The following is an 18,454-nucleotide window of genomic DNA, read 5'->3' as shown; positions in this document are numbered from 1 at the left end:
AATCAAACAAGAAAATAACATAATAGTCATTATTTAAAATAATATGTTTGGTGTTATAACAGGACAGAAATATTATTTAAATACTTGACTCTCAAATATTCTGAGATATTCACTAAACAGCTGGAGTTACAATGTAATTCAATTATACACAATGTACTGAATTAAACTTGTAATTGATTTTATTTAGAGGTAGAATAAGAATGCAAATGCACAGCATGGTTTTTATGATTTTTATTATTATTATTACTTTTCTTTCTACTTTTTGTTGGTCTGCCACATAAAATCCAGATGAAATACATTAAAGTTTGTGATTGTAGCATAGAAAATATGAAAAAGCTTCTGGAGTATAACTACTTTTGCAAGCCAGTGCAGAGTTTCCCTATTTATTTGTGGCAACTGACACTGAAAAAAAGATTCACCGTTGTGGACTTTCTCAAACATTAATGCAGGAGCAACAAAGTAGCACTGTCAAGTAAACAGTTTGATATGAGAACCAAGAGGAGGTGACACTAAAGGAGAGTTATTGGAAAGTAGAACAGCGGGATTTTAAATAAATTAAAGCTGCATGGAGAAAAAAGAAACCGTGAAATATCTGCAACTCTTTTGCAAGGTTAACATTTTAATAAGAAAGCATTTTCCTCTAAGCTAATCTAACTGAAGCACAGTATGTGTCAAATATCTGCAAACTCTTACCAAGTACTTTTGTTTAGTTTCTGGTGCAAATATTTTATTACACTTGAAATAAGACTAAACAAATGTACAAGTAACTTTTCAGTAAGATATAGGAGCTTGTTTTAAGGGAATAATTCTTGAATGTTTACAAAAAGTACAAATTCTACTGGCAGATTATTTTTACAACGTGGGAAAAATGTCTTGTTATGAGTAGCTGTGTTTACATTGACCATAAGATTGAGCAAATTGGAATTACAAAAAAATATTCACTTATTGGAAACTTACCAATTTCAAAAATGTTTTTGCTAGAATGAGGTGGTTTTACGGTTGAATCAAAATGTGATCAACAGCCAGATGTTACTACTGGCAGAAAAGACAAAGAAAATTACAGGAAGTGGTAAGAGGATAATAGTGTGACATGTTTCTTAATGACGTATCGTGTGGACAAACTTAAAGAAACATGATTTTAATTGCATTTATTAAATGTAAACACAACAATTGTGAAATTGGGTCTTTTTTCTACAAAAATACTTGATAAGATTGTGTTTTTACAGTGTATCAAGGGATAATTGTCCATTTTCTTCATTTTAGGTGGACTGTCAAACACCCATTCTGCTTTTTACAGTTTCTTTGCAGCAAATGGTTCAGCACAGTCAGTCAGTAAACATCCTGCAGCTCGATGACAGCAGCTGAGGTCGTTGCTCTCTTGTGGTCTGATTTCCATGTGAAGAATCCCACGATGCACACCAGGAGCGGCAGAACCACACACAGAACGATCCGGCTGATGGGCAGCTCTGCGGGACACTCCTCTGTGACCGGCGGCTTCACAGTCTGGTCCATGTCGGTGTTTTGAAACAGAAAGGAGGATCTGAAGTCCAGAAACGTAACTTTCTTGTTCTCTGTGGTGTCCACCTGACATCTCCACTTCCTGTTGTTGTCCTCCGCTTGCAGCTTAATGAGTAGAGTGACGTTGCACCGAGTGTTTTCAGTCAGCTTGTACCTGCATGGAGACAAAATACATATTTTATATTCTGTACAATAAGGTCTTCAGCATAAATTGTATCTTATCATCCAACACTTCGTCAAAGTCAGTTTCATTCGGGCCATATCAAAAATCTGAAGGTTCTTAAAGGGCTGGTTGTGCCAGAATGTATTTAAAAGGCCATTAAGCTAAATTATTAAAATATTAATACATTTTGTGATTTCTTCTGTGGTTTTTTGCAATCAAAATCACAGATCTTGTGGTGCTAATTTAGAAATATTTGAAAGGAATTTTATGATATTTTTGTTAATGTATGATGAGAGAGAAACCGAGATCGTCCCACTTCCCCATGCTGGAGATTTAAGTTTAACAGTAATAATAAATAAAGTTATCTTTAAAATTAATCACACAAGTGACATCTAGGCCCAACAGTAGAATTAAACATCAATCAAATAAATCTGGTTGTGTGTGTTGTTTTGTCTCCTGCAAACTTTGCTTTAATTCTACTTCTTTTTTCTATCTAATCATCAGAAATCAGTCAGTCAGTCAGAGAGAGTCATGAAACAGGAAAAGCAGGTTTCCTGGAAAAAGAGGAAGTAAGTTTCCAGCCTGCAGATTTATAAAAATAGTTGAGATTATTCCTTATTTTAATGCATGAAAGTTTTAAAGAATGAAATCTAAACATTTTCAGTAATTGGATAAGATTCAAAGTAAAATACTTACAGTATATTAATATTAGTTTACTTATAATAACACTTACACTTGTGGGAACACTTACAAGTAAAACAAGTAACTGTAACTTTGGTATCAAATAATTAGAATAATAGATTATTCTTGGTTTCTTTTCAGAAAACATCTGTAATAACTCACATTAAGATTATAATAAGCGTAATAAGTTATGGTTATAAAATTATAAACCAATGCTAAATCAGAGAAACTAAAGAAGTTATAAACGTGATTTTGACATTGAACTTGAAATGGTGTAAAAAGGTGTAACTGCAATTAAACATCACTGATGTGTTGGAGGTAGATGGTAGGTGAAAGGTGAAAGGTTAAGGGAAAAGGGGAACTAACAGCAGAGCAGAGATGATCAACGCCTTATATGGGAGCAGGGTGTTGAACAACGTAAACGTTTCAGAGAAAAGGTTGTGCAGGCAATAGACGTAGAAGGACCATTGGGTAATCCTGAGACATGAGCACAGACATCAGGACATAATGTCTCTAAGACAGTGATGGATATGAGATCATCTGTCTGAGCAGTCAGCCAATGAAACAAGCACAGCAACAGTGCTAGCCAATGCAAACGCAAAGAAAATCTAAAAGATGTTGTGGACATTCAGTTAATGAGTCGCCTTAAAGTTCTTTGATGGTTGTAAAACAGCTCTGATGTTTGATTCTGGAGAGGAAAAAGTGGAAAATGTTTTATCGTTTGCTTTTAGCCCAAAACTATATGTAAAACATCATCCTTGGGTCTCGCCGAGTCACTAAAACCTACCTGGTTCAGTAACAAGTGCAAGTTGTAATAAAGAGAACGAGCGACCGTTAACAGGTGAGCTCTGTGAAACTAGTTGGCTGCAGGCTGCTCAGTCTGGCTGATTCACAGGGGGAAGAAGGTTGGGACACCTGGATGGAGGCCGTCAGAAACCAGGCGACTCTTTTCTCGAAACCAGCTTAAACAGAGTTTACTTCAGTTCTGGACAGGATAAATCCCAGCAGATTTAGGAAACTCATTTCACCCGTTAGACGGAGAGCTGGTAGCACATCTTACCCAAACACTTTTTCCACGTCATACGGGTCACATGAGCAACAGTCGGACTTTACTGTGAGCGAAGACAACAACGGAGACAACAGGAAGTGGTAGGAGGATGATAGTGTTTGTTTTGTTTTGTTTTTCGGACAGTGTGCAGTTCACAGCATCACATAGTTAAAAAAAAGGTTGAGTACTAGTCAGACGTGTTTAATCCATACAGCATTTGTAAAGTTGCCGACTACAATTTCCCCTAAACGCCGCATACGTAGCCGCTCCCAGTGTGGCGGCCATTTTATCTGATGGTCGATAGATGATGTGCGCTGGCGTCGTGGCTGAATTATAAATATATCTCACAAACTGTTTACATGCTTTGCTGCCATAATTTTTAACGACTTATCTCGTGAACAAGCTTGTTTACGTGTGATTTTAATTTCGTCTCTTATTTAATGGAAACACCACAATTATGAAATTGTGGGGAGGTTTTCTCGACATTAGCAGAATATAGACAAAGATTTGCATACACCTATAGCAGAAATGCAATTAGCACTTGATGGCGCATAAAGGAGGTAATATAATCATTTGGGTGAGGTTTATCGGAGCAGAGAGCATCTATAACACTGGGAAACGTCGCTCTAGAGTGAAATTAGAGGCATCTGTCCGTCAGCGGAAGCTCGGCCCAAACTGGGTCATCAACAGGAAAATTATGGTTTCACACAAATAAAGACAAGTAGAATAAACCTGTTTATGTAGAGGTGTTGAACAGTGAAGTGAATGCATTACATTAGCAGCACCTGGCAGCTACATTCCCTCTTTTCACACTTTAAACCGCAAAGTACTTCTGATGAAACTGAAACAACTAAATTTCTCTCAACAAGCATTGATCTGGTTCAAGTCCAACCTTGACTGTAGACATTGGTGTGTTAAAATAAATGGTGTCAAATCTGCAACACAAAAACCTAATCTAGGTGTACCACAAGGGTCGATACTGGGAGCTCTTCTGTTTTTATACATAAACCATTTACCTTAAATGTGCTGCCAACCCAACGCAGACGATACAGCAATTTATCTAGCAGCAGATATTCCTTATCAGGCTGCAGAAACATGAACTCTGCATGTTGGTTGTAATAACTACTAAACATTACTAGGAATCAAAAGAAAATCAAGGAAATATCCAAGTTCAAATATCTTGGGGTTATTTTAGATTGAGTACTTAAGTTTGACGCTTCTGCTAGGAAAATGTCTAAGATTGTAAAGATTAATATAAATTGTTTCTGTCTGATGAGAACCTGTATTTCCACCAAAACAGCTCAAATGACATTTTCATGTATTTCAAACTGCTCTGTCATTTGCAGCTAATCTTCAAAATATATTGTTTAACCATTAATGGCATACAAGCAAACCTTAGCAATATTTCATCAGAAATCAATATTTTTCTCATTTTTTCTTTTATTAAAACTACATTTAAGCATATGTCTGGTCTTTCCCCTGAAGTAATTTAAAAAACTGGAGACTGGCTGAAAGAACAACATTATGAACATTGAACATTTTATGCTAATTATGTATTTTTATGTATTTTACTTGTGAAATGTAACTTTTAATTTTGCTTTTGTAGATCAAAAAGCCAAAAGTTTAGGAAAATAAGTAAATAAATTAACAAATAAATAAATAAAATCTTAAATAAGCACCAATAATAATTATCAGAGTTTTTCTATTATATTACTATTTATTACTATTATAATAGTTAAAAACTCTTTCTCCAACAAAACATATAATGAAGCTTTTATCCATTCCAAGCTGTCAGTTATTCCACAGAAAATAACTGCCTAATTTTTGTTTTTCACCTTGCCCACATTTCGTTGTTTTATATTATTCTGGTCTAATATTCTAATGATCTAATAAATTAGATTTAGTGTTTTTATTTGCTTTGAATGGAAAATTGTCAGGATTAACAAAAAGAAACTTGTGAAAACATCAGATTATGTGCAATTAATCTAGAGCTGCAACTGAATTATTGTAGTAATTGATTACTGCAGGTAACGCATCAGCGTACTTCAGACATCAACATGTGAAAAACTCTTGCTGTTTAATGTAACATAGTGTAGAGCTGATCTGTTTATCATTTTTTGGATTAACCGATTAATCACTGGAATGCAGAAAGTTTGGGGCTTATTTTAAATAAATAAATTCCTTACCAACGATTTAAAAAAAGTATTAGTTCTAGTAGCTGATCGTTTCACCTATAAAGACTTTTCCCCATGTTGTTCTTAATCAATGTTAACTTAAATCAAGATTATGTATCTTCCTGGAAAGTTACTTGTCAGCCAGTTTGGTCCTGCTCTCGTCTCTGGGCAGCTGCTCTCCGTCCTCATCCAACCAGTTGACCCTGAACACGTTGGAGTACGGCTTGCAGCTGCCCGCGTCGTAGTAGGTGAAGAGGATGCAGGTGAGGAAGAGGTTCCCTCCAGGCCGGAGCTCCGTGATCGGTGAACCCGAGTGGACACTCAGCAGCGACAGGTAGACGTCGGTGAGCGCCTCCTTGTTCTCCAGACACACGTACGAACCCGCGTCTCCCACGGTGAGGTCGCTGAGGACGAGGGAGCAGTTGGATGTGACTGTGGTTCTGCTGGATTTGTCCGAGTCGCGGTTGACCCGGCCTCCGGTCACCTCCTCACTGTAACGGACCAGGCCGCCTCTGAAGAAGGTCCAGGTGATGGAGGAGCAGCCGGCTGAGATCGGCCTGGTGCAGGGCAGCAGGGCGGCGTCTCCGATTCTGCTGTAAACAAACACCGAGTCCTTCACACTCCTCACACCTGGAGGCAAAACGGGGAGCAGCGTTACGCCAGGAGTTTCTCCTCTTAAAGGAAGGTAACTTAAATTAATGATCTTAGAAAATAAAGTACATTAAATTGGAAAATTAATTTACTGAAGTAACTCAATTCATTAAGTGCACTGCAAAAACAGAAAATCTTACTATAGATTTGACAAAAATATCTTGTCCAATATCTTCTGCAAGACATTTGTGCACTTGAAATAAGACAAAACTAACTTATAAGTAACTTTTCAGAAATATGTAGGAGCCAATCATTTCCAATAAGTAAGTCAATAATTTCTCAATATTGATTTTAAAAAGTTCTAGTTCCACTGGCAGATTATTTAACTTATAACATGGGAAAATGTATTATTATAAATGAAATAATCTGCAAATTCACCTAGTACTTAAAAAAAAAATCAATATTAAGAAATTATTTACAGAAAACAAGCTTCTATATCTTGCTAAAACGTTACTTCAAGAATAAAGTCATAATATTGTGACTTTATTCTGTTTTTTTGTCTTAGTATGGCCCTAATACTTTGGCAAATATCTTAATACACAAAACTAACTTTTCAGCAAGATTTCAGGGGCTTGTTTTAAGTCAATAATTCCTTAATATTTGTAAGTTCTGGCAGATTATTTCAATGATGACATTTTTCCATGTTATAAGTGACCATATCTGCCATCAAAACATGTATTTTTAACAATATTGAGGCATTATTGGCTTAAAACAAGCTCCTATATCTTGTGGAAGAGTTACTTGTAAGATAGTTTTGTCTTATTTCTAGTGCAATAAGATATTTGCACTAGAAACTAGAGCAACACAAATTCTTGGCAAGAATTTGTGTTTTTGTAGCGTATATACCGACACACAGATTGGCGCCTTTATTGCTATTAATTATAATAAAAACACAACATTTAATACTATAATAACATATTACAACAAATATAATAAAAATACATCTGTACATTTAGGATGTAACAGAAGTTTAGTCCATTTGGAAAACCTTTAAATACTCCCAACCCAGACCATCAGACCTGATCAGATGAGACCAAAATGAAGAATTGTACCTGTTTGGAGCAGACATGTGAGCGGCAGGAGTCGGACAAAGATTTGTAACCCCATCATGTTCCTGATTCCACGTCTGCACCGCCGCTCTAGTCGCTTCTCAGCTACTCTGCAGCAAACAATCTTGAGAAAGCAGTTTTGCACTTCCTGTGTGAACCTGAAGCGAACGGGATGGCAGCATCGTCTGCAGCCTGCTGGCCAGCAGGGCGGCAGCATCCTCTCTGAGACACACACACACACACACACACACACACACACACACACACACACACACACACACACACACACACACACACACACACACACACACACACACACACACACACACACACACATGTTTTAGCTCAGGGTTTGAGACACATGCTGCAAAAACACAAAATATCACCAAATATTTTCACTTTAGTTTCTGGTTCAAATATCTCAGTACACTTGAAATGAGACAAAACTAACTTCCAGGTAACTTTTCAGAAAGATATAACAGCTTGTTTTAAGTCGATAATATCTTAATATTCATGAAAAAGTAAAATATTCCACTGGACCGTTACCTAGCAACCCCAGCCAAGCACAGCCCTGTTGCCTAGCAACCAAGAAACTGCAACTATCTTAATTGAAATTATTTGCCAGTTAATTTAATACTCTATAAAAATCTATACAAAGAAATGATTTACTAAATAGTACTAACTGAAAAGTTAGTTGTAAGTTAGTTTTGTCATATTTCAAGTGTACTAACATATTTGCACTAGAAACTAGAAAAATATTGTGTGTTTTTGCAGTGCAGTGAGCAAAGTATCATCTTACTATTCTAAGCAAATCTCTGCCCAGAGTCCATTGAATGCAAATATATTAAAATAAAATCAATAAATGTTCGTCAGCATCAATTTGGCTTTGAGAAATCATTTTCACACCTTTATTTTTCTTAATTTGACCTTTAATCCTACTGCTAACAGTAGGATAAAGGTAAAATGATACTTTTGATTTGTATATTTGCTTTGTTTTATGTCACACTTAACTGTCAGATGGCCCAACTTATCTTTGGGGATTCAAGATTATCCATAATTTGTATGTTTTTCTTTAAAAAACATTTTATTTTCTTCCAAATGTACACAAATGTCTGCATATTGAGAGCAAACTCAAATTCCTTGTGTTTGTGAAAAACTGTCCAATGAAGCTGATTCTGATTCACGTTTTTAATCGCTGTCTTTATTATTGTGTAAAAGTCAGAGGGAAATATTCCACCAGACATTACATCTGATGTTTTCTCCCTTTACTTCTTAGTTTTACTTCCTTCTTTTATTCTTTTAACTTCGAAATAAAAGCAGAACAAGTTTTTAATGCACTGTTGAATTAAACTGAGAAAATTCCCAGTTTGGTATTTTGGAAATAAATACACGTCTCTTCAACTCAACATTCTTAACTTTTGTAACTTTCTGACGTAACAACCACAGGCTTATATGTGTCTAACTGGAATTTCATAAGAGGCAACAACTGTGAAGCAGGAAGATGATAGTTTTTTAAACTATATGAATTAAAGTAAATAAACACCAGTAGCAACACATCATCCTGAACTCACCATCCCCACATTGAAACACGGTTGTGGCTCCATTATGCTGAGGGAACACTTTCCTTCAGCATAAACGGGAATTTACTGAAAAAAAACCTGTTCAAGATTGGGGGGGAAAAAAATTATTTTTAAAGGACTACAACCCAGAATTTACAATCAGAGCAAAATCCAGCAAAAGAATCTGTAGCAAGACTTGAACGTTTCTGTTTTCAGACACTTTTCATTCAGTTTGATTAAACTTGAGCTATTTTACGAAGACAGAAGAAAAGATTTAGTTTCTAGATGAACAAAATCTGGAAATGCAACCCTAAATATCTGCAGCTGTAACTACAGTGAAGGAGCATTTAAAAAAATGGATTCAGAAGGGCTAAAAACAAAAGCATGCCACACTTTCCAGTTTTTATTTGTATGAACACCTTTGAATCTTTTTTTCTTCTTCTACTTTTCAATCATGCACTACTTTGTGGAAGCCCATCACCTTAAATCCCAGGTAAATAACTGAGTGTATTAAATTGTGATATTAATCATATTGCAGCATCTCCTGTACTTTTCCACATCTGACTCGTCTGAAACGTCTTTGTTATCAGTGAAGATTAGATCTTATCAAACAGATTCTATTGATATTGGACAGAATCTAGTTTTATATGTTAGGATGTTCACATTTCTCTAACACACCGGCACTTTACAGTGATCATGACACTTATTTTGAATATTTCACTTTAGTTTATCTGCTTTCTTACAATAAAACAGACAATAAAAGAGAGATATAAGAACTGCTTCAGCTGTTGACCTTTGGTTGTCTTTGTTACAGCCCAGTGATGTTACAGGATGTTGGTAGAACTGGCATTTATTATACTCAAATAAAAAATAAAAAAATCTTCTGATCTCTTTTGTTGTTGTTACTCAAGTGTCACTTCTGGCCTGAGGTGTGAAATGCTGTCGTTTGCATCTTTTCTGCCTCCATTCTTCCTTTGTTCTAGGAAGTATAATTGTGACACGTTGTGGTGAAAACACTGTATGCAGCCGGCACCACACCTGCTCTGTGGAAACTTGATTTGACCTATAATATTGGGTGTATGGTAAAAAAAAAACAACCAAAAAACAACTATATTCTGCAAAAGCTGACTGTGCTGCATTTGAAAACTGTATTAATGCTGATTTGCAGGATTTTCCATCGTATTTTAGCATCATTTGCATGTTTAGCTTTGACTGTACAAGGAGGCATCACCTTTAGCCCTGGGTTGGTGCAAATATTTTTAAAATTATTATTTTTAAAAAAGCATGGTGCCAGATAAAGAAGGATGAGAAAAATCATGATGTGTTTTATAGGTAGGAATAATTCATCAAAATGTAGAATATATGTACCCGAGTTTAACTCAAGTATGAGTGGCACTTATTTTTACTCAAGAAAAAGTAAAAAATATTTTGTAAAAACTCTAAAGTACTGAGTAGCTGATCAAATTACCAATCACTTAATATTAAAAAATTTTAACATCATCAGACAGACCAAAATATAAAGTTACGTGGAAGTTTTGGTATTTTAAGGACCAAAATGACAATAATTTATATAAGTAACAAAAATTAACACAGTCAGGCTAAATAAAATGTTTCCAGATCAGTTTCTTTCTATCAAAAACTGATGAAACTTCAACAGAATCTGCAGGCGTGTGTCTGTGTCTGATGAATTTTTGGTTAAAACATGTTTTGTTTTTCATTCAGTGGGAAGAAAATCTAGAAATTTTTATATGTACTTCAAAATAAAATTACTCAGATAAAAGTAAAACTAAAAAATACTCCTAAAAGTAAATTCTTTTTCAAAAAAAGTTACTGAAGTAAATGTAACTAGTTGCTACCCAACTCTGTATATATAAACATATATATATATAAATGTAACCCGTCTGAACGAAGTTCTCATGTAACGTTTATTCTTTACCAGAAATTTTGTTAAACTGAACAGGCTAAGTAGCACAAAGCTATCCGCCATCGTTTTTGTTCTTATTTGCCTGTTTAAATGATTCTTTGTATTATTAATTTTGAAGTTTGACTTCTAAAAGTCCAACCAGGGACCAGATCTGCAATGCTTGAGGGCCAATAAAAACAAATGTTAATTTTTACAACGTTGTTTTATGTCATGTCACTGCTAAACTAGAAACTAGAATTTGTGTTATTTTAACAGCCAAGTTAGAAGCTTTTTGAGAATCTGAATATTTTCCAACCAGCTTTGGATTCAGAATGCCGTATCGATGGTTTCCATACAAAATGTTTGGATTGAGGTGTTTTTATGAAAGCAGATGTGTCAAAAATGTGGGCAGGGGGCCATTTGTGGCCCTTGGACTGATTTTTTATGGCCTCCAAACTGCAGTTCGAGAACGATACAACCCTGTAACGTCTAGCACAGGCATGAGACGCAGATGGAGACTTTTTATTTTTAAATTAACGTAATTTTAAGCACAACACAAAGTATTCGTATGTTTTTATAACCAAGCTTTGAGTATAGAACTATGTCTCTGCTGAAACCTTTACTGAAAAGGCCATTTTGCTGCAACCAAAACAGTTATTTATTTATTTATTTAACAATGACTTTATCAAATGTTTTGAAAAAAGTTAAGCAAATCCTGTTTTTATCACTACAAATAAATTTGTTCAATGAAATCCAAAAAACGTAAACATTTATTTTTGTGTTAAACTTGATTTAATACAGCTAATGTGGAAAATCCTTTCAAGTTTTGTATCCATTATGAGAGAAAAAAGACATTATTTGATGGGCTTTTTTTTTCCTGGCTCACAAAACCTTTTGACTTTTCGATTTTTGCCCACATGACAAAAAGTTTGGACACCGCTCCCTGAAGAGAAAGTAGTTCCTGCTTTAAAAATTGTATTTATCTGTTTCATGTATTCAAATTAAGTTTGTCAAACTTACTTTACTTATGTGTGTTTAGCTTGACACCTTAATAAAGTTAATATATCTGCTTGGATCAACTTAATTTGATTACATGTAACACATTTACAGAATCTTTTTAGTGAAAATGCTCTTGTTTATTTTGTTGTTTTTTTACCAACAGTCCAGGATGTTCCATTTTGACTGGAAAGTAAAACTTTCATTATGACACTTATTCTTAATCTTTTAAGAATTTTATCTCCTGTATGTTTTGTTAAAACTTGTGCATTCATTATTAACTGTTTCTAAAAAAATTAAATCAGCAGAACAGACACCATGATATATTTATTTCCTCCACTGAAACGTTTGAATCAACTTTACATTCAGACTCTGTGATTTCCCCTTTCACCTAACAGGACATGCTGTCTTGTTCTAGAATAAAGGCGGTGCATTCAAGGCCCCGTTGGACACCAGCAGATTTCTGCCCCCCCCCCACCACCTCACCTCATCCTGACAGGATGTGGTTTGGCAGCTTTTAAATGTTACGTGGCCGACGCCGGGGCAGCTGCTCTGCTTACGGTTCATCTTTTGCCTCTTCACACATTTCGGTTCATCTGTGAGTGAGCTGCGGATTGCCCAGTGTCGGGGGTTTGACGCAGTATTGTCTGCAGGCCGTGAAATCCCCTCAGAAAGCTGTGAAAATGTTCAAAGCGGTGAAATAAACACTTGTGTGACGTCAGCGACACATTTAGAAGAGGATGATGTAGGCCTGACGTTAAAACGACAGACATGAAACACTTCGCATGAATATTGTCCAACTTAAAAGTGACCTGTTATGCTTCCTTGGAAATTAGGACAAATCTATGGCCTCCACAAAACATGTTCATCACATTTTTGTGCAAAAATATTTTTAGTTGTTTCAGGGCCTCTTGTCACTATACAGCCAAATAAGCTGCTTATCTAGCCGCTCTCTTTTGAAAACTCAACATTTACACTTGCACATGAAAATAACTGCACAATTATACAACCGTACATCTTTGAAAAGCAGAAGTGGAGCCTCCTGCGCAACCAACTAGAATGCAGAAAGTCGTTTCTGAATGATAAGTCGACAACAAAACAATTGTCTTGGCAGTGGTAAACCAGCTGACCAAATGTGCTGGATCTCAGCTTAGGTTGCTAGGTAACAGCGCAGTTCTTTCTTTTATGATTTAATGACTGCCACTTTAACAATCAGGAGGTTTTTTTTAATGGTTTAATTCCCAGACACCAAACAAACATTGAAATATTTCCAAAAAACGCCACGTTGGAGACAAAAATTAAAGTAAAAAAAAAGAAAAAAAAAGTGAATTTTGCATAACAAATCCCCTTTAAAAAAAAGATTGATGTATTTTATTTTGATTGAACAATATTCCTTCAGAAAAGCAGAAGGTGCAGCTCATTATAATTAATTAATAAAGTGCAGTCGTTTAGTTCCCGGGCGCCTCGTCACCACCAGGTGAAGGTGAGTTTGTAGAAGAAGTCGTAGCTCTTGGACAGGAAGCTGCGCTCGGGCGCGTGCGCCTCGATGCTAACGTTGTAGCCGCGACGCGCGATGTCCATCTTCACGCAGTCCAGCAGGTCTCTGACGGACGGGTCGGCCTTCCACGGCCCGAACGTCACCGCAGACTCCGTGCCCGCCTCCAGGCTGTTTACGGCGTTGTCATAGAAACCCAGGTCGTCCTCCGTCCGCATGACGCAGATGAGGATGGTGGAGCGGCGCGCGGCCACGGCCTCCGCTCTGGCAATACGGATCAGAACCTAACAGAAGATTTTAACATTTCTAAGGGCTTCTTGCTAATGAGTAGCTAATTGTAAGTTAATTTTACTAGTCGTATAAAAATCTGACTTAGTTCTTTTATTAATTAAATGCACTAGAATAGAAACTCTTTAGTTGTCATAACAGTTGCTATGGCAACAATAAACAAGCTACCAGCCTAGAACTAGCGCTGTCATGCTCTAATTTATAAACAGTTTTAAAAAAGGGGGAATTTGTACTTAATTGATTCAAGTTTTGGGGAAATTGCTGCAGCTGAAGCTAAGTGTGTCTTGGTTTTTATTCATATTATTTTTGGTACTTTACTGCCAAACTTTACTATTGTTTTTATTATTATTTGTCTATATCAAACTTGATTTTGTTTCTTGTTTTATCACTCATCTACTTTAGGAACCACTTTGGTTGACTGAGGTTGTTGTAAATGTAAACTTTCACTTGACTATATAAGAGAAAAGAGAAGTAAAGAGGAGATGGTTCTGGGATGAAAGGAGCAGAGAAAGCGGTAAAAACAGGAAGTTGCTGACCTCGATGTTTTCTTTGTAGTGCGGGACCCTGGAGAGGAACTGCTGTCTCCCCACCAGCTCCCCAAACAGCTCAGGCGTCTCCTCCAGACGTTTGATCAGTTCCTTGATGTTGTAGTGGATCGCTTCTGTATACACCTGAACACACAATGCAGGGTTGGATCTAAAGGTTGTATTAGTTATTGATTAATTTATCGGTTATTCTGATGATTTTGCAGATTTTTCATTTAAAAGGCCAGAATTATGTGTTTTCAGGCACATAGTTCCATTTTATAGCTCAATCGAGTAACTATGTTAGCTTCTGTTGTAATTGAACACCTTGAAATTGGGCCTCTGTCTCTTTAAAAACTCCGCCTTCGGGAGGTCCTCACAACATGGCTCCTCTATTAACCTCTTAACAACATTTTTACCAGCGTTTCACTGAGAAGTAGCTCCTATAATGAGCTCAGCTGATGTTCAGTTCCACCAGGTGTTTGCTAATTGCTGCTGGCTAGTCTGAAGGAGCTGAGTGAGAGAAGGCTGCTCTGGTTGAAATCTGCAGCTCTGGGGAGGCGTTTTGTACAGCTGAATGGTTGCCATGGAGATTAAAGGATTTCTCAAACATACACGAAAGAATCAGTGCAACACTCCAGGTGTGTTTTAAAGTTATAACATTATAACATGATGTAAAGCTCAAAAAATTCAGTTTTTACATAATAAAATGGCACATTTTGCAGATTCACATTAACATTCATGCTTAATTTATATAATATCCGAAATATATTTAGGAAATGCAGTTAAACATCATTCAGTTCTTTTTGTTTTACATAAGTAAATAAACATTTTATTGCCTAAAATGCACATTGCATTCTTTTCGTGAACGCTTGATCATTTGTAGTAAAAGATGCGTCTGCAGCTAAGAGAAACTTCTAACATCAACATTTGAAAAGCTCAACCTTTTCTGCTTCACTTATCAATACAGTGTACGGTTGGTTTATTGATTATTTTTGGGTTGACCAATTAATAACTAGCAAAATGTGCTTGATAGCAAATTACAGATTTTGATCCAGATGAAGGTAGAAACTGTCCAGGAGATCTGGGTAGAAAATATCTACAGAAAAAGAAGTTTTGTTTTTTTATCTTAAATGCAAAATGTTTATATTTTTGGAACATTTTTGACTCAATTGCTGCTCTGAGTTTGTTGTTCTTTCAACAGTTACCCTTTTCTGAGTCTCTATACTCCAGCTAACGATTAACTAATTACTGAATCAGTTGATGATTATTAAAATAACTGATTGATTTGATTAATCGTTGCAGCCCTATTGCAGAGTGATTTAAGAACAACGCTGTGCCTCAGACCTCCTGGATGTTTTCCGTCGGCAGCTTCTCCGACCTCAGGAACTCCAGAACGGCTCCGAAGTGGGAACCGTCGCGGTCGATGAAGAAGCGTCCCTGAGCGTCGGTGCTGACTTTGGGCTGAGAGCCGAACAGCTCCGCCACCTTGGAGTCTGGATGTCTTCTGAGCGTGCTCAGTGTGGTGCTGAACAGGTGACCCCCGACATTTAGCTGAACCACAGGAGAGCGCTGAGGTAGGAAAACAATCACAAAGAGTTTTAAAACAACCACATAGAATAAATTCAGTATCTTGAAGACAGGGATCTGGATTTATGATGCACTGAATGAGGTAAAAATGAACATTTTACGACTTTTTATACTTTTCTTTATACGTCTCAGCTGCTTCTAAAAACATCCCAACCGTTTTCTTTTCGTTTTCTCCTCACAACAGGTTCTAGATGATATTGCAATAAAAGTCTCAGAGTAAATCCACAAATAATAACTTATTATAGTTATGTGATCAATTTAATGAAACTGGAATCATATGTCTCATATAAATAACGAAACATTCTGAAGTCCTTCACTTATTACTCAATGAAATAATTAAATTGGTGAATGTAGTTCAAATTTGAATCAAATATATAGTAAAATGCTTTGTTGTTGTTGTTATTATTATTATTGCTTCCTGCATTGAAAAGCAGTATCTAGTGCAAATATCTAACTTTACTTTAAATAAGACATAACTAACTTACAAGTAACTTTTCAACAAGATATAAGAGCTTGTTTTACGTCACAATTTTTTAATATTGAGGAAAAAGTTCTAGTTACAGTAGCAGATTATTTAACTTTGAACATTGGTGGAACTAGTACCGTACTTATTTCTCTGCGAAGTTACTTGTGAGCTAACTTTGCCTTATTTCAGTAAAGAAATAACAGAGACGTCCAAATTATTTAGACTATTTTTAATTACATTAACGAGGTAATACCGCCATCTACTGGTAGTTTTGGTTGGAATCTCTTTCCTGCTGGTAGTCGTGCAGTCCAGTCTATTTTTTGTTTTTCCACTGAAGGATACCATAAAAACAACCACGAACACCCAATTATCAGATACATTCTCAGCTATTTTCTTGCACCATATTGTTAAGAAAGCATAAACAAGTTTTCACTCAGGACTTTAAATCGACATTTCTTATCACTAGCTGCATTTCCAAAATGTATTGATATTCTGCTAATATCTAAAAAATACAATTTTGCAACTAGTACAGTTAAAGTCACACGTGAAAACGTTTGTTCACGTGACAAATCATTAAAAAATATACCATGCCATCATCCTCAAACTGCTTCCTGTCATCTTCTTCATGTTTTCTGCCAGCAGTAACATCCAGTTGTTGATTATGTTACTCGTGATACAAAAAGTGTTTCCACTGATGGATGTTTATTAAGCTAATTCCAATTTTTGTAGTTTTAAGGTCAATGGAAAGGCAACTGTGACTGTACACAAAATAAACCAGTTTACTTGCAAGCACGTTTATTGCTAGGGAACACAATAAGAAAAAGTTTTCTTTCCACCTTGCATGAATTTGCAAGGTGGAAAGAAAAAACAAGTTCATGATGTTCTGCAGTAAGTGACCATAAATTAAAAATATTTACTAGATAAATTCTAGATTTAAATAATAATTTGTACCTTTTTTGTTGATGTAAATATAGATTAGTTTATGTTTGTTGCTGTTCTTAAAATTTTTCTATGTGTAAATATATTTTTGGAATTGAGGCACATGTGGCTTTCCATACAGCTATGTGGTTCAAATCATCCTTAGACCTATTTTAGGTCTTTAACGAGTTTAATAAACAACAACAAAGTGAAATACTTTGAATGTTTTTGTGCTCTTCATTTTAATTATTTTAGACCATAAAGACCAGATTTGGAAAACCCATAGACGGTATTTGTCTTTTAGCTCTGTAAATCTGTAAGACGGCGTAAAGTCAGTTATAAATATTAATCTCTGTCAAACTTGAATCTGCAAAGAAACAGCACATTTTTACCTTCAGTGCAGGATTATCAACTAAAAATGAACCATAGCAAGTAGTTAATTTGATCAATTTAGGGAACAAAAGTCATTTAACTTGAGTATTATTAGTAACTTATTCGTGCTTGAGTTGCAGTAAAGTCTAACATAAGTGGACAAATTTGTTCTCAGCTGATTTCCATACAGCTAGGTGAGACAACACCAAGTCAAAGTCAGATATTATCTGGGTCCAGCAATCAGGGCAGGTTAGTAAATCACCAAACAAACTTATCAATAACTGGTAATCTACACTACAAATACTGTAAAATCTGCACCCAACCGCGTCACTTTGCACAAACTAATATAGATATTGAGACCCGAATGAGATCCGATCTGAACTTCCACACACCTGTTCCTCGGACAGGTGAAACTTTCCCGCAGCTTTCAGCTTCAACCCGAAAACAACAAGAATCAACGCGATGAGTCAGATTTCTTACCGAGAGCACAGATGAAGGTTGTCTACCAGTTGATTTGTAGTCCGGCAGACTCATCCTGCGTCCTCTGAAAGTCCAGGTGGGACCGAGGAGTCGAGCAGGTAGCAGCTAGGGGGCGTGGCCTAACCCGGATCTAACCATAAACGCTGGAACGCTGGGAAGATGTCTCACTCTGCTGCATTTTTAGAAACCTGTCTAAAGAGTATCCCAGAGGACAAATGAAAATTACTTTAGCAACCAGTGTTACTAAGATTTACTCATAAATCTAAATAAATATTTTATATAACAAAAAGACACGGAGCAGACAGGATACACAAAAATTACACTTGAATGGATGCTAAGTTCTTAAAAAAAATTTTTTTTACTAGTGTTAATTTGTGATTAAAAGCTAAATTTTCTATCATTACTAAAATATGGAGTAGGCTACTATATTTCACAAGATGATCAAATTAACGCACTTCAGTATAAAATGTCACTTAAAGGTATAATTTTCATTGCTATATTTCAAGTGTACAATGAAAACTATGAGTGTTCGTCATAAATTTAAACATTTCCCCGCTCAGGCCCTTCAAACTAGCGGCA

The 18,454-nt window shown here is 36.0% G+C and overlaps 2 protein-coding genes across 2 annotated transcripts; both read right to left on the bottom strand.

The window, feature by feature from the left end:
* Nucleotides 1-272: 272 nt before the first annotated feature.
* LOC111612008 lies at nt 273-7,431 on the bottom strand. The gene is made up of 3 exons (XM_023351615.1): nt 7,288-7,431; nt 5,719-6,214; nt 273-1,672 (listed from the first exon to the last, which is right to left on the bottom strand). The coding sequence occupies exons 1-3, from the start codon at nt 7,343-7,345 to the stop codon at nt 1,330-1,332; spliced, it is 897 nt and encodes a 298-aa protein (XP_023207383.1). The 5' UTR covers nt 7,346-7,431; the 3' UTR covers nt 273-1,329.
* A 5,622-nt stretch (nt 7,432-13,053) lies between these two features.
* kctd14 (potassium channel tetramerization domain containing 14) lies at nt 13,054-17,989 on the bottom strand. The gene is made up of 4 exons (XM_005810561.2): nt 17,876-17,989; nt 15,397-15,621; nt 14,062-14,196; nt 13,054-13,521 (listed from the first exon to the last, which is right to left on the bottom strand). Exons 1-4 carry the CDS (start codon nt 17,927-17,929, stop codon nt 13,210-13,212), a joined length of 726 nt encoding a protein of 241 aa, XP_005810618.1. The 5' UTR covers nt 17,930-17,989; the 3' UTR covers nt 13,054-13,209.
* Nucleotides 17,990-18,454: the final 465 nt, after the last annotated feature.

This window comes from Xiphophorus maculatus, chromosome 18 (genome assembly GCF_002775205.1).
Source record: "Xiphophorus maculatus strain JP 163 A chromosome 18, X_maculatus-5.0-male, whole genome shotgun sequence".
NCBI classification, from domain to species: domain Eukaryota; kingdom Metazoa; phylum Chordata; class Actinopteri; order Cyprinodontiformes; family Poeciliidae; genus Xiphophorus; species Xiphophorus maculatus.
This window is presented reverse-complemented; position numbering and strand designations above follow the sequence as displayed.

Coding starts and splice junctions, on each gene's coding strand:
- LOC111612008 (XM_023351615.1), bottom strand. CDS start 7,345: ATGATGGGGTTACAAATCTTTGTCCGACTCCTGCCGCTCACATGTCTG. Junction 6,215..7,287: donor CACATGTCTGCTCCAAACAG/GTACAATTCTTC, acceptor TTTTGCCTCCAG/GTGTGAGGAGTGTGAAGGAC. Junction 1,673..5,718: donor AGGACCAAACTGGCTGACAA/GTAACTTTCCAG, acceptor GTCTCCATGCAG/GTACAAGCTGACTGAAAACA.
- kctd14 (XM_005810561.2), bottom strand. CDS start 17,929: ATGAGTCTGCCGGACTACAAATCAACTGGTAGACAACCTTCATCTGTG. Junction 15,622..17,875: donor AACCTTCATCTGTGCTCTCG/GTAAGAAATCTG, acceptor TTCCTACCTCAG/CGCTCTCCTGTGGTTCAGCT. Junction 13,522..14,061: donor ACTACAAAGAAAACATCGAG/GTCAGCAACTTC, acceptor ATCTTCTGTTAG/GTTCTGATCCGTATTGCCAG.